Source organism: Silene latifolia, chromosome 9, assembly GCF_048544455.1.
Source record: "Silene latifolia isolate original U9 population chromosome 9, ASM4854445v1, whole genome shotgun sequence".
Taxonomy (NCBI): Eukaryota; Viridiplantae; Streptophyta; class Magnoliopsida; order Caryophyllales; family Caryophyllaceae; genus Silene; species Silene latifolia.
The window spans coordinates 194,690,309-194,705,864 of record NC_133534.1 but is presented as its reverse complement, the minus strand read 5'-3'; the positions used below and the strand labels follow the sequence as shown (position 1 = coordinate 194,705,864).

General features: G+C 38.9%; 1 protein-coding gene and 1 non-coding gene across 2 annotated transcripts; one reads left to right on the top strand and one right to left on the bottom strand.

Annotated features, from left to right (window-relative positions):
* Nucleotides 1-1,842: 1,842 nt before the first annotated feature.
* On the bottom strand, nucleotides 1,843-3,762 carry LOC141602067 (uncharacterized). Its single transcript, XM_074422377.1, has 2 exons — nucleotides 3,273-3,762; nucleotides 1,843-3,098 (listed from the first exon to the last, which is right to left on the bottom strand). The coding sequence occupies exons 1-2, from the start codon at nucleotides 3,760-3,762 to the stop codon at nucleotides 1,843-1,845; spliced, it is 1,746 nt and encodes a 581-aa protein (XP_074278478.1).
* A 7,803-nt stretch (nucleotides 3,763-11,565) lies between these two features.
* LOC141602996 (small nucleolar RNA R71) lies at nucleotides 11,566-11,672 on the top strand. The gene has a single exon (XR_012524897.1). It is a non-coding gene; the product is annotated as a small nucleolar RNA R71 (small nucleolar RNA).
* Nucleotides 11,673-15,556: the final 3,884 nt, after the last annotated feature.

Below are 15,556 nucleotides of genomic sequence, written 5' to 3'. Positions count from 1 at the left end.
TTAACTACTCTAAGCAAAAGTGCGGGTGACTTGTTTCTTATTTATTTACCTTCTCAGGTATATCATCAAATGATGGGGCAGGATTATCAAGAAATTTATCAGGCATACTGTTATCAATGTACTCGACCTCATCATCTTTTTCATTATGGACGGAGTAACTGATATTCTCGTTACTCCGTTTCTCTCCCATCATTTCCATTTTCTTATAAATATCGGCCTGTACTTTTTCAGTGATCTGCTTGGTCAGCTTCTCTAGAAACTCCGGCGATAATCCTCCCTCACTTTTTGCTGCTGCAGGCTTTCTGGGGCATGTGCCAAAGTATTGCTTATGCCCCACTCGACCCCCAACACCTCTTACACGACCATAATGCTCAGCAGTTCCAAGTACCTTAGTTAATTCATCAACCTTCCCACTCGGTACAAATTCCTTTTTCTTGACCATTTCCTTCACCGCTTTCGATTGGAAGTTATGAGCCACAACAAATTTAATTTCGTGCAATATATATAACATTAATAAATCAACTATAGTCAGAAAGTGTGACACTCACATATTCTTCAACTTTTTTTTTAGTCTCCGGATTTAGACATTCACCATCTTTCCCTATTCTTCCCTCTATCCACAAGTCACCCCGTTTTATCACAGTTGGGGTTTCATCAGATAATTCTCCCGACTCATCGTTGCCCGCTTCTTCTTTTTCCTTTTCTTTCTCTTTCAATTTTGCTTCCAATTTCTGCCTTGTTTTCCGATAACCCCCACGAGACATTCTGTGGGGGTACTTGTTCTTCTTCTGCCTATCAGAAGCTGCCGTCCCGATAGCTCCGCAAAAAATATGTTACTTAAAAGAATGATAGTTATTTTCGAATGCAATTAAAATATATACTTGAATGGTGACTACTCACTAGAAATTCTTGATCAAGCGCGACTCCTTAAACCTCTGCCATACCTCAGTTTTTAAGTAAGGATATTTCTTTACCGGATCAGTCTCAACAGGCAACTTTCGACCTTTAGGGGGTTTTCTGAACACGTAAAGCGCAGTCAACTTTGCCTTAAAGTTGGTCCATGTAGTATTTGCAATGCTGATAACTTGCTTCAACTTTGTCTCTGGAATGTCAAAGATCGTCTACAAATAGAAAATTGGTAAATAACTTGTACAGTCAAAGTTTTTATAGCTACATATTTGTTAAGATACGATCATTAGCAAGGACTTCTGATCTTACCAAAACATCTTCCCAAATCTTCACCTTAAGGTCCTCTTCAACATCCTTCCATGTTTTAATAGTGATTGGCACTTTCGCGCGTCCAAGTAGACCAACATAACTAGTATACTTAGCACCATTCTTTCCAATAGGCTCACCATCGTCATCAAAATCTACTGTCGACTTTATACCTTGATCACGTAATAATGTCAACTCCTTCATAAGGACTACGCTCTTGCTTTTTCTCTTAGAAACTGAACTAGTAGATGGTAAAGAAGACATGATGACCTGCATCAACATTTATGGTAAAGGGAACAGAGGGGCATAAAATAATTAATAAAAACAAGCTAATATAATAGAGTACGAATACATACAAAAGAATTATTGGGGAAACAATAAACAACGATTTAAGAATTTAGAGATTAAAATGCTGATGAAATTGTCTTAAGAATAGAACATAAGCAAGACTATTAATATTGATAGTAAAAGAAACAACCTACTGTTTTAATCCAAAGAATAATCAAGATTGCAGTTATGAGATAGTGTTTAAAAAAACATAAGTAGGTAAATTACAGATTGTAACAATAACTAGCTAATCGTCAACCCATAACCCTTCTTGATGATCATCTCGTAGATAAAAGTCATCTACGTCTTGATGCTTGTAGAAGTAGGCAATCCAGAAGAAAAAGGGGGCAATTCGTCATCAACTTCATCCATGATTTCCTTACCCGTAAATTTCTTCTTACCATGAAGAACAACCGACCACTTTCCATTCGCTGGATCTGTAACATAAAAGATTTGTCTTGCCTGATTAGCCATAATGAATGGCTCTGATTTGTAGCCTTCACGTGAAAAATCAACCAGCGTGAAGCCCATTTCATCAACTCGAACACCCTTACTATGTTCAACCCACATACAACGAAAAACAGGTATCCTAAACTGAACATAGTCTAGCTCCCAAATTTCTTTAATGACACCAAAATATGGCTGAGCATCATAAGCAGGTCTACTATCTTTAGCACTAGCAACACTCATTGACATAGCCATCAAAGCTACTCCACTATTTTGCATAGTACTTCTATCATCTTGATCCTTAGTGTAAAACGAATACCCATTGATGTCATAACCTTGATAAGTTAACACATGCATCCCAGGTCCATGGGCTAACCACCTTACCTCATCAGTTACTTTCTCACGGTCGTTTATCAGCTCAATATCTACTTCATTTGTGAACCATTTTACGAATGACCGATTATGCTCCATGGTTAACCACCTTTCTCCTTTATCTGGATTTTCTGCACTTAGAAGGGTTTGATGCTTCTCTAAATATGGATGCACATCGACCATGTGTTGGAGAATATAAAAGTGTGCCTGAGCAAGGGTTTCTGGATTAACAGTGACTACATTTCTTCCCAGGGTACCTTGTCCCTCTATTCTTCCTTCATGTCGAGACGTTGGAAGCCCAATAGACTCAACATCGGACATGTAGTCATTGGCAAAGTCCAGCGCCTCTTCCGCCACATACCCTTGAATCATACATCCTTCTGGCCTGTTTTGGTTTCTTACATAGCCGGCTAAGGGTTTCATATATCGCTCAAATGGATACATATTTCTTAAAAAAACTGGTCCACAAATCTTAATTTCCCTCACTAAATGTACAATTAGGTGCTGCATTATATCGAAGAAGGAAGGAGGAAAAAACATCTCAAGTTGACACATAGTAGTAATAACATCTCGTTGTAAAGAATTCAATGTATCTGAGTCAACGACTTTGCTAAATATTGCATTGAAAAAATAGCAAAGTCTAATAATAGCTCCCCGAACAGGAGTAGGCAGAACTCCACGAAGCGCTACTGGAAGCAATTGTTGCATTAAAGTGTGACAATCATGTGATTTCAAGCCTACAAGTTTTAACTCAGTCAAAGACACAAGATTTTTTATGTTGGATGAATAGCCTTGCGGTACCTTCACCCCATGTAAACATTCACGACACTTCTTTTTTTCGGTTAAGTGACAAAGTAAAACAAGTCAGGGGTAAATAGGTTCTTGAACCTCTAAGTTGTGGTGCTAATTACTCGGTCGTATCTTTTGAGCAACCATATCTTGTCTAGCTTTGAGACCATCTTTGGTTTTACCAGTGATGTTGAGGAGTGTGCCAATAATGCTATCACACACATTTTTCTCCACGTGCATGACATCAATACAATGTCTCACGGACAAATGTTTCCAATATGGTAAATCCCAAAATATAGACTTCTTTTTGTATAAGGTCCCATTATTTGTCCTCTTATATGGTTTACCAAAATTATTTTCAATGTTTTTGACTTTTTCATAAACCTCTTTCCCGCTTAAAATTTTTGGAGGGTTTCTAAGTTCTTGTTTCCCATTAAATGGCTTCATTTTTTTCCTATAAGGGTGTGAGCGGCGGAGCATTCTTCGGTTACACAGGTAAACATTCTTTCCACCATGAACTAAACGATCAGAAATCGTATCCTCCTCACAAACTGGGCACGCTTTAGCACCTTTCACGGTATAACCCGATAGGTTGCCATAAGTCGAAATCATTAATGGTGCAAAATATCATGGCACGTAGATTAAACGTCTCACGACGATAAGCATCATATACCTCTACCCCTTCATCCCATAATAACTTCAAGTCATCAATCAAAGGTTCTAGGTAAACATCTATATCATTTCCAGGTTGCCTAGGCCCCGAAATCAGTAGTGACATCATTAGATATTTACGCTTCATGCATAACCAAGGAGGCAGATTATAAATTGTTAGCAAAACAGGCCATGTACTCCACTGACTACTTAGATTATCAAACGGATTCATACCATCAGTACATAGCCCAAGCCTTAAATTTCTATCCTCGGATCCAAATTCGAAACAAATGATCAATGGTTTTCCACATGTGTTGAATCGGCGGGATGGCGAATTTTGTCATCTGAAATTCTACCATCAGCGTGCCATGTTAAGTTCTTCGCATCTTTTAAATTTGAAAACATTCTTTTAAATCTAGGGATAATGGGAAGATACCACAAAACTTTAACAGGGACCCCTATATTTTTTTGGGAATTTTTTTGGCAACTTGTAACGTGAAGCACCACACTTTGGACATTTGTCTAAATCTTTATAATCTTTTCGAAACAAAATGCGCGGTCGTTACGACATGCATGTATCTTAACATAATCAACTCCCATTGGACACAAAATTTTCTTAGCATCATAGGTACGTCTAGGGAGTTCATTGCCATCGGGTAAAATCTTCCCCAACAATTCAAGCAAACTTGTGAAACTTTTATCACTCCATCCATTTTTCGCCTTTAAACTATATAATTTTAAAGTTGCAGATAGGCGTGTGAAACTTGAACCAGGATATACGGGTTTCATTGCATCACCAAACAGCCTATCAAACCTCTCAATTTCAGTTGGGTCTTCAGTGGATTGCTTTAAATCATTAATAAGATCGTCTACTCGATCGTAATTTTCATCAAAATCATCTCCCTCAAAGTTGCTATCATCCTCTAAATTACTACACATAGTAGGCAACACATCCTCCCCATGCCAAATCCACCTTGTATAACTTTTGTCAATACCATTACATAAGAGGTGACTTTTCAATTCTACAAAGATCTACATACTCATTATTTCCACATTTAACACATGGACAAAAAATCTGTTCCACATTCTCTGCATTATTGATAGCATGACTAACAAAATCCTCTACCCCTTTCCTATATATAGGATCCAACCGATCAACCAACATCCATTCGCGATCCATATTCCTAATCTGCATAATTAACAATCCACCTTGGTTATTTTGAGGATTCACTTTGCAAAAGTATACGATATTATTGTACGATTCGGGACGAGTAATTAAAAAATCGATTACCTAAACAACTACATACTTAACATCGTCTACCCCATAACTAACAATCCACTAAAGACCCAAATACATACTGCAAGTATAATCAGGATCCCAAATTTGTTTCTTATTCTACCTTTCACTCACTCAACCTCCGTCCCCTCTACACCCAACAGTCAGTAGATTACTAACTAAACACAACGATTTGTAGACATAGTATAGAATAAAAAAAACAACCTAATTCACACTGTTACATTTGTTATTTGTTATTAAGCAAGCAAATCAAAATCTTACAATATTAACCAGGAATGCATGCGATAAATAGGTATTAGGAAAAACCCCCAATTTGATTATCAAAACAACAATTTATTATGAGCCCATAATTCATTATTCAAACAAAACTGGAAATAGAACAAATAAAATAACACAATACAGTAAAACAATCAAATTAACCCTAAATTAAAAACATTAAGAAGAAAAATACCTAATCTGAGATGATGGTAAGACGATGATCTTGCCGCCGACAATACGCCTGATGATGGTTGCTGATGAAGACGATGAAGAATAATGACGGAGTGATCAATGAATGAATGAATATATGAATGAATGGAGAACGAAGGTGGAGTGATTAATTAGGTTAGGTTTTTATTATTAAGGAAACAAAATGACAGAATAAGCTAAGTAGGAGGTGCATGCGATGGGGGGATTAATTATATTAGATTAGGGGAATTTGTGGAGGCAGTTTTTTTGCGCGCAAAATGGAGATTGGGTTAACATCAGACTTATGTAAGGCCGATGTAATTGTCCACTAAATAGACATGGGTTCTATTAGAAACGACATGTCCATTAAGGTCAGAAATAATGGGCATGGGTTTAAAAACACACCCGATGTACATAGCTTTATATGAACATCGGTTTTTTGAAAAAATATGATGTGCATAATTATTACATCAGATTTTTAAAAAATCAGATGTCCACCCACTGATGTCCTTGACAGGTTTTGTAGTAGTGCAACTAATATGACATATAAACTAAATGCAATCCTAAGTTCACATTGTTATACCGCATCAATCAAAATAAAGCCACATAGTCATTAACATAAAGAGGAAAAAGGAGATTGGAAAGATCATACCATGCGGTCTTCAATATCCTCATGTCTCGGATGTGGCGTAGTCGATCAAAGTGAACAAGGATGAAACAAACACAATATATACAAGACAATATATACAAAGGAAATGAACTTGTTTTTGGTTTTTCAATTTTCAAATTTTTATGATTCTTTTGAAATTTTTCAATTTTTATGTTATGGTTTTTGGATAAAAGTTAAGTGTTAGAATTCCCATCCCCACACTAATATGGGCATTGTCCTCAATGGCCAAAATGATGGAAATTATGCAAAATGATGCATGATTTTCTATACTAAATGCAATTTTACACTAAGCTATACTACATGATGCATGGTTTTTGTTATGACGGAGAGGATAATTTAGATTACCTCCCGTTGCGTATGCATTAACTTTCCCAAACCAAGTAAGACACTATTGCTAATGTCAAAGCATGGGTATAGTTCATGCACACACTATGCTATGCATGAGACTAGATTGTCATTTTGGATTTTCAAAAATGGGAACAATAAAGAACACCTCAATGGAACCGAGGTGTGAGTCCTTTGATGTTGCTAGGACTAAACCAACAATGATCAAAATGAAATTAAATACAAAGAGATATAGACAAACCATGGGAGAGTAGGAGTCTCCAAGGCTAGTCTTCCATCATGCTATCATCATCACCACTTCCCTCATGAGAAGTGGTCACATTGCCACTTTCCTTGGCACTTTCTTCATTGCTTTCTTCATCATCATCTTCACCATCTCCTTCTTCATCTCTACTCGCTTCTTCCTCAATGTTATCATCAAATTTTTCACCATTTCCAACAACCTCATTGTCTTCCACCACGTCCCTAGATGCACCCGGAAATAAGGCTTCTTTATCCGCCCAACTAGGCAAAGGACAAGATGGATCAAGGAGTCCTTGCCTAGCTAGATGTAAGAGGGGAGGATATTGAGCCAAATAAGCATTCTTCCGATCTTCATAAGCTTGCTTGTGCATGGCTTGCATTAGAAGAGTTACATAATCTTTTCCAATTTCAACTCCTTGCGGTTTGAACTCTTCATAATCATAGGGGTAAGGTGGTATAACAATGGAAGAGGAGGGAGTTTCATGATCACCCTTTTGTTGTTGAATGATGTACTCGGCGTCCTTGGATAGGGGAAGTAAATAGTTGGTCCGGTGGACACTAAGACGGCAAATCTTTGCGGGTAAAGTGAATGATCGAGCCTCACTAGTAAGCCACCCAAACTTGGTATCAAGGGGATTGTGAGCAACCCACTTAAACTTGTTAATCAAGGTGGACATATCAATAAGATGGCCACCATCCTTAGCCTTGTACTTGCTATCCTTATTGAAATTAGGATCAAAGTGCTTGGCTAGGACCGTGACAAGGCCGCCATTAATAATTACGGTTTGACCCTTCTTCCCACTATCTACATGGAGCCATCTATCAACCAATAGCCTCAAAGAATTGTAAGGCTTGGTATGAATTCTTCCAATATTCAAAGTTGATTCAAGGAGAATAAAATCGAGTCCCGTAAAATGATTGGTGTCTTTCCTAGCAATTATGGTATTTCCCACAACTTTGTGCCATACTCTTATGCCCGGATGATGGACCAAAAGAGCACGACAAGCTTTAAAATCTTCAAATTTCTTCCCGGAGATTGCCTCCCAAAGAGGCTCGGGATCATACTTCCCATATTGCTTATAAAATTTATGTTCATCGCTAAGACCCAAAATTTTACCCAATTCCGGAAAGGTAATGCGTCTACTAGTGTTAGCTAGACGAAACTCAATATTTTCCCTATTCTCAACTTTTGTCACTTTTAAAGAACTTAAGAATTCCAAAACAAGGGAGGGGTATGTTACTTCCTTCATTTCAAACAATTTCTTCAAACCCATGGCATTGAAAAAGACTCTTGTTTGCTCAAGAACACCTAACTTCTCTAAAGCATCTTGACATATGAATTTGGTGGATTGGATTTGTTTCATAGCAAACTTGACAAATGTATCTCTATGGGCATCGGAAATGAAAGTTACCTCCGGATAATGCAAGAGTTGGTTAATTACCGGAGTAGAAGGTGATGCTTCCATAGAAATTTGTTGAGGTGGTTGTACTTCCAAGCTTGGTGTTGCTACCACCATTGCCATAGCTTTCTTCATTTGTAGAGCTTTTTGCCTTTGAGAGAGAGTTGTAGTCTTTGGTGCCTTTGCTTTTGCTTTTGTTGCTCCCTTTGTTCTTGCCATTTTATGAGCTAACCAAGTAAGGAGTCAAAAATCTTCGAATTGTAGAATGCCCAAATCGATTTTGAAGGTGAAAGGCTTTGCCTTTATAAGAACAAAAATCAATTCAAAGGTGAAGATTTTGTGCTTGGTTTTGATTTTTGATGAAGATGGAGTGATTAATTTGTTGTTTGAAGGATGGTTTGGTTTGATTTTGGTGAGTTTTGATGAGGGTTTTTGTTTTTGAGATGGAGAGGATGAGGGTTTTGATGTTATGGGTAGTGTTTATGAGTGAATGAATGAATGAATGAAGGTGGGGGTAGGTATTTAAAGAACTCGACCATATTAGGACGCAGGGACAATCCGTGCGGATTAGGCGCAATCCGCTCGGATTCTTCAGCTTCAAATTTTCAAAAATCCCGCCTAGAGACGGGCGGATTCTGGGGAATCCGCTCGGATTCTTCGAGATGAGACGGGCGGATTCTTGTCAGGACGGACGGATTCTTGTCCAGATATTTTTCTTTGTTTTTCTTCAGCTTCAAGACGGGCGGATTGTCCATAAGACGGACGGATTCTGTGAGACGGGCGTCTTTCCAGAAATCCGCTCGGATTCTTCAACAGACAAGAAATTGTAGTTTTCAGCACAGCCCAAGACGGGCGTCTTCTCAGCAGGACGCTCGGATTTCTTCAGACGGGCGGATTATCAGGAATCCGCTCGGATCCTTGTCCTTTGCTCCCGGATTTCCCTTATCATTCTTTCTTTCTTTCTTTCAAATCTTGTGTTCTTCATTGTGGGGGCACTACTAAGGCATGAATAGCCTAGGCAATTGCCATCCCCACACTAAGGTAAAGCACTACACATCAATTTAAAATCATTAGTCCCTCCCTCACTTCTCTCTTTTCATGACAATTATTTTGATCAAAGTAAATAAAATCCAAAAATGACAAAGATGCAATACAAAAATTAAAAAGTAAGTTAGGGAGTTAGAAATATTTACAAGTGGTGGTTTAGGGAGGACTCCACCAAACTCTCATTCTTGATGAGATGTCAAGGGGGCATGTTCAAGGTGTTGTTGATGTTGCTCAACACCTCGAAGAAATAATTAAAAGCTTGTTCATTGTTGTGGTAGAGGTCCTCAATAGACCGTGGCCCTTGTTGTTGATCATGATCAATAGCATGCCCAATGTAGGGATTAAAGATCCCTTCAAATTCGTCGTCCCAAAGACCACAAACTTCATTGAGTTGATCATTGAAAATCTCTTGCTTGGATGGAGACAACTCTCCCAATCTCTTCTCTTGGCCAATGAGGCCATCATCTTCTTCCTTGGTTGATTTTGATGAGCTTTGCAAGCTCTCCTTGCCACAATTCACTTGCTCTTTGAATGGAGCATCTTCAATTTTCTTCCTCCATTGGAGTTCCGATTTCTTCCTTTCATCTTTTCGGCTATAGTGATCAATCATGAAACATGGCTCATGCAAACGAGGAGCTCTCATGGTCTTGTCAAGATTAAAAGTTATGCTTTCATCTCCCACTTCTAGAGTGAGCTCTCCATGTTTCACATCAATCACCGCACCCGCGGTGTGTAGGAAAGGTCTTCCTAAGATAATCGGAATGTTGGAATCTTCCTCCATATCAACAATGACAAAGTCCACCGGGATGAAAAACTTCCCAATTCGCACCGGGACATCTTCCCATATCCCTAATGGTGTCTTCGTCGATCTATCGGCCATTTGAAGAGTGATATTGGTACATTTAAGCTCTCCCATTCCCACCCTTTTACTTACCGAGTACGGCATGACACTCACACTAGCCCCTAGATCACATAAGGCTTTGTTGATCGTTGTGTCGCCAATGGTACACGGTATTGAGAAGCTTCCCGGATCCTTTAACTTTGGAGGTGAACTCCCTTGAAGTATTGCACTACTCACCTTAGTGAAGGCGATAGTCTCAAGTTTCCGGATTGACTTCTTCTTTGTGAGGATATCTTTCATGTACTTTGCATAGGCCGGAACGTGATTGATTAATTCCGTGAAAGGAATTGAGACTTCTAAATTTTTCACAATTTCCATGAATTTTCCAAGTTGATCATCAAATTTGGGCTTGGCTTGACGACTTGGAAAAGGAAGTCTAACCACAATGGGCTCCTTCTCTTTGGCTTTGTCTTCATTTTTCTTTAAACTTTCTTCTTTCGATGATTCCCCTTCTTTGGGACCTTGCACCACAACTTCATTCTCACTAGCTCTCACAACTTCATTCTCAACTTGCTCCTTGATTGCTTCATATGTTGTACCACTTCTCAAGTGAATGGCACTAACCGTTTCATGTCTAGGGGGATTACCTTGAGGTGGTAATTGCCCCTTTTGCCTTTGTGAGTTTGAGGATGCTAGTTGGGTCAATTGTGTTTCCAACATCTTGGTGTGAGCTAGAATGTTGTTGATGGTGGTGTCCTTTGCTTGGCTATCCTTTTGCATTTGGGTGAAAAACTCTTGTTGATTTTTTTGCATTTGAAGGACCGCTTTTTGGACATCAAAACTTTGGTCATTGTGGTGATTGTATGGATTTTGATTTTGGTAACTTTGGTTTTGATTGAAAAAGGGTCTTTGATTTTGATTTCTCATGGGTGGTGGAGTGTATGTTGGTTGAGGATTTTGGACATTTTGGCTCTTGTATGAGAGATTTGGATGGAACTTGGTATTTTCATTGTAAAAATTTGAATAAGGGGTGCCACTTTTGTAAGCTTGGAAAGCATTAACTTGTTCGGTTGTTCCCCTACATTCACTTGAGTCATGACCCAAGGTTCCACAATTCTCACATATCCCGCTTGGGATTGATGAGGATGCCGTCATGGCATTGACATGATGCTTTGATGATTTTGAGTTTTCCTCAAGCCTAGCCATAGCTTGTTCAAACTTCAAGTTGATTGTGTCAATGTGAGCACTAAGTTGAGCACCCAATTGAGTAACGGTGTCCACTTCATACTTTCCTCCTCTAGTAGCCTTGCGAGGCCTACTATATTGCGAATTATGGACCGCCATTTCCTCAATCTTGTTCCATGTTTGATTGTCATCAACTTCGGTGAACATTCCATTTGATCCCATATTGAGAATGTTCCTTGAATCTTCATATAAACCATTCCAAAATTGTTGCACTAAAAACCATTCGCTAAGTCCATGGTGAGGACATGAGCGACAAATACCTTTGAACCGCTCCCAAGCTTCATACAAAGACTCTTCATCCCTTTGCTTAAAACCCGTAATTTGAGCTCTTAGCATATTGGTCTTTTCCGGTGGGTAGAATTTTTTGTAGAAAGCTAGAGCTAACTTCTTCCAAGAATCTATTCCAAGAGTGGCCTTATCAAGGCCCTTCAACCATTGCTTTGCGGTGCCGATTAACGAAAAAGGAAATAAGACCCATCTTATTTGGTCTTGAGTCACGCCCGTTTGAGAGATAGCTTCACAATAATCACAAAATGTTTCCATATGAGAATGAGGGTCCTCACTAGGCATTCCCCCGAATTGGCTCCTCTCAACTAGTTGGATGAAGGCGGACTTGGCAATAAAATTACCGGTGAGATGTTGTGGGGTAGGAGTACCATTTGGTAAATCCTCCTCGGTGGGTATAGAGTGTGACGAGAATTTAGGCATTGTAGGTGGATTTTGTGGGATATTGTTAAATGGGTTCTCTTCTCCTTCTATTGCGAAAGGATTGACAAACTCACTAGTGGGTTGAACAACTTCACCAACACCTCCCAAATTCCTCCTAACAAGTCTCCTATTATTCGTCAAGGTTCTTTCGATTTCACGGTCAAAAGGTAACAAATCTCTTTGTAACCTTCTAGACATGCAAAATATCAAACAACTAGAAAACAATTAGAACAATCCTTGAGGAGTTTTACTTCCCCAAGGTGAAAAAGACACAACTAATAACAATAAAAGAAATCTTAAATCAATTAAACACCGTCCCCAAACAGCGCCATTTTTGATCGGAGCCATTTGGTGTTCACAATTAAACATATGTGGTCGTTGGTCAATGGTCGATACAAAACACAATTTATACTTCACAAACAACTCTACAATTAGTAAAGAGGCAAGTAAAGGTCGGATCCCAAGGGACGGGTATTGAAATGAAGATTCTATTGTAACTAGCGGTGTCTAGGGGTGTCACAAATTGGGTTGATGTAGAAGGTCACTAAACTAAAATAAAAATGAAAATAAACTAGCAAGATAAATGAAATAAGGGGTGTAAACAATTGATTAAAAGCACTAGGGTGTCATGGGTTCATAGGGGATTCATGGGATATGATCATACAAACATGTTCTCAAATTATAAGCAAGCAATTATTGTTGTGATGGATCGAGTTGGGTTATGTCTTACAATCCTAGGAAAGTTTGGGTCCCGGGGCCGAATCTCTTGGATTGTACAACACCTACAAGTCGACTTAATCTTCCCTACTCAACACATGCATGGTCTAACAAGACTCGAGTTGGGTTATGTCTTACAAGTCAAGTTGAAAGGATAGAAGATGATAGTAAATGCAAGGATTCATAGGCTTAGCATTTCATCAAATATAACATGTGCATGTATTAAGATCAAAACAAGCAAGCAAATAAGATATGAAAGCATATTAATTTAAGCATGAATCATTCCCCATGTTGGTTTCCCCTAATCACCCATTAAACCCTAGCTAAGAGACTACTCACTCATTATCATATTGATCATGCTAGAAAGGTTGTCAATCATACTAACATAATGAAACATGATGAATAAATGAAAGTAATTAGCAATAATTAAAAAGGGATTAAGAGATTATACCTACTAATGATTCCAATAATAAAGATGCAAAGAATAATAGAAGAACTTGATGATTGATGGAAGGTTGTCAATCTCCCAATAAACCCAATAATCTTCTAATTACCCAAAATAAATGAAGAACAAGAGAGAGATTCAAGAACTAAAACTTGGATTAAAACTAGATTAATATTTGATTACAATATTGAAGAGAGATTTGATTGATATTAACTACTCTAAATATTGATAAGAAGAACATGCTCCTCTAATTAGACTAATGGGGTATTTATAGTGAAAATTAGGGAGGATGCATTAGGGTTAACTAAGGGCTAAACTAATAATTACACTTTTTAAGTTGAGCAAGGAGCCTCCGGGATTATCCGAGAGAAGGGCTTCTCCATTTCGTAGCTAGAAGAACGAAACTGTGCTGTGCTGTGATCCGTGCGGCTGGGAGTCGGGACGGCCGGATCTGGGGTGGACGATCCGATCGGATCAAGAAACAAGACGCTCGGACTGGGCATGGGGAATCCGAGCGGATTCCTGGTGAGGACGCTCGGACTGGCGAGGACGGACGGATTCTCTACAATCCGTTCGGATTGTAGTTCAGCAACTTTCCTTCTTCTTTTTCTTCCCTTTTCTTCACGAATTCCTTGGGGATTTCCTTGGGGACTCAAGGATCCTTTTCTCAACAATGTTCTTCTACTATGCTATGTACAAAGGCCTTCTAGTCTTGTTTCTCCTTGATGCTTGGTCATTGAATACGATCAATTTAGCCTCGTTTTGCCATGAAAATGCAAGATTCTTACTCCTTTCCTACCAAGGGATCAAAACCTCAAAGAATATGCAAAACAAAGAACTAAAGATAAGAAATGACCCAAATAGGCACTAAAAAGCATGGAAACAATGGTAATTCGGGGGCTAAATATGCGCTAATTATGGTCACATCAATACCTTTCCATGTCGAACACGGAAACTTAAAGTTCTAAAAATTCAAAACATAACTTAAAATAAGACAATGAAAAACAAAGCTCCACAAAAGCTATCCTTAGCTTCTCCATGGTTTCTCATGCTTGTTTTTATTTTCCCTTGTCTTTGCTTGGTGGAGGCCCTATTTACAATAAAAAGGGAGATACATTATCACAACTTTGCATCATAATACCATAGTTGAATTTAGAAACATAAAAGAAGGTTAGTCATTTACCTACTGGAGTGATCTTTCCAGCTTTGATATCACCAAGGTATTTGGAACAATTTCTTTTCCAATGTCCCATGCCATTACAATAATGGCACTTATCAAGAGGACCCTTCTTGACTTTGGAGGTGCTAGCTTCACAAGACTTAGCTTTGGTGAATGTGGGAGCTTGCTTTTTACCCTTCTTTCCACTCTTCTTGAACTTCCCCTTACTCTTTGCGCTTATGTTAAGCACATCCTTGGGAGGGTTCACATTTAACCCCATGTCCCTCTCGGCTTGCACAAGTAACTTGTGCAACTCCTCAAGAGACACATCCTTGTCTTGCATGTTGAAATTCACCCGGAATTGCACATATGCCTTGACTTTGGACAAGGAGTGTAGAATCCTATCTACGATGAGTTCTTTAGGGATTTCAACCTTTTGAATTTTCAAGGTCTCGACAAGCTCCATGAGTTTGAGCACATGAGGGCTAACCTTTTGGCCCTCTTTGAAGTCGAGATCAAAGAATGCCGCGGCCGCCTCATATTGGACGATCCGCGGAGTTTGTGAAAACATGGTCACAAGTTTGGAGTAAATCTCATTAGCATTGCCCATTTTGAAGGCTCTCCTTTGGAGGTCCGCCTCCATCGCAAATATTAATACATTTTTCATTGCGGCGGACTCCTTTTGGTAAGCCTCATATGCTTCCCTAGTGGCCGCGGTGGACCTAGTGGAGGGTTCGGGTGGAGAGGCCTCGGTAAGGTAACGAAGCTTGTCGTCACCTTCGGCAGCTAATTTGAGTTGGGCATCCCATTCGTTGAAATTTGACCCATTCTTTTCAAGTTTACATCGATCCATAAAGGATCGGAGCCAAGACGAACTAGCGAGTGGTGTAGCATTAGGAGTTGGTGTTGCCATTTGTTATGAAAAAGAAGTGGTCTACAAAACAAAATATAAGGAGTAAAACAATTGTCGTTTTAATAATACTCGTAAAAATGTATGATTTAAACAAGTTTTATGCATTTTTCTAGTGACCTCTACCCAACTAGAATAAATGATTCCAAGACCCAAATTCATATTAACTTAGGGCACGGTGTGCCGAAATACCCCTTATTAACATAACTCGGTGGATTAACCTTTTAATCGATTCTACTTTTAGAACTCTTGGTCGATGATGTTTACATTAATATTCATCT

Coding starts and splice junctions, on each gene's coding strand:
- LOC141602067 (XM_074422377.1), bottom strand. CDS start 3,762: ATGATTTCGACTTATGGCAACCTATCGGGTTATACCGTGAAAGGTGCT. Junction 3,099..3,272: donor TGCTCAAAAGATACGACCGA/GTAATTAGCACC, acceptor TAAAACTTGTAG/GCTTGAAATCACATGATTGT.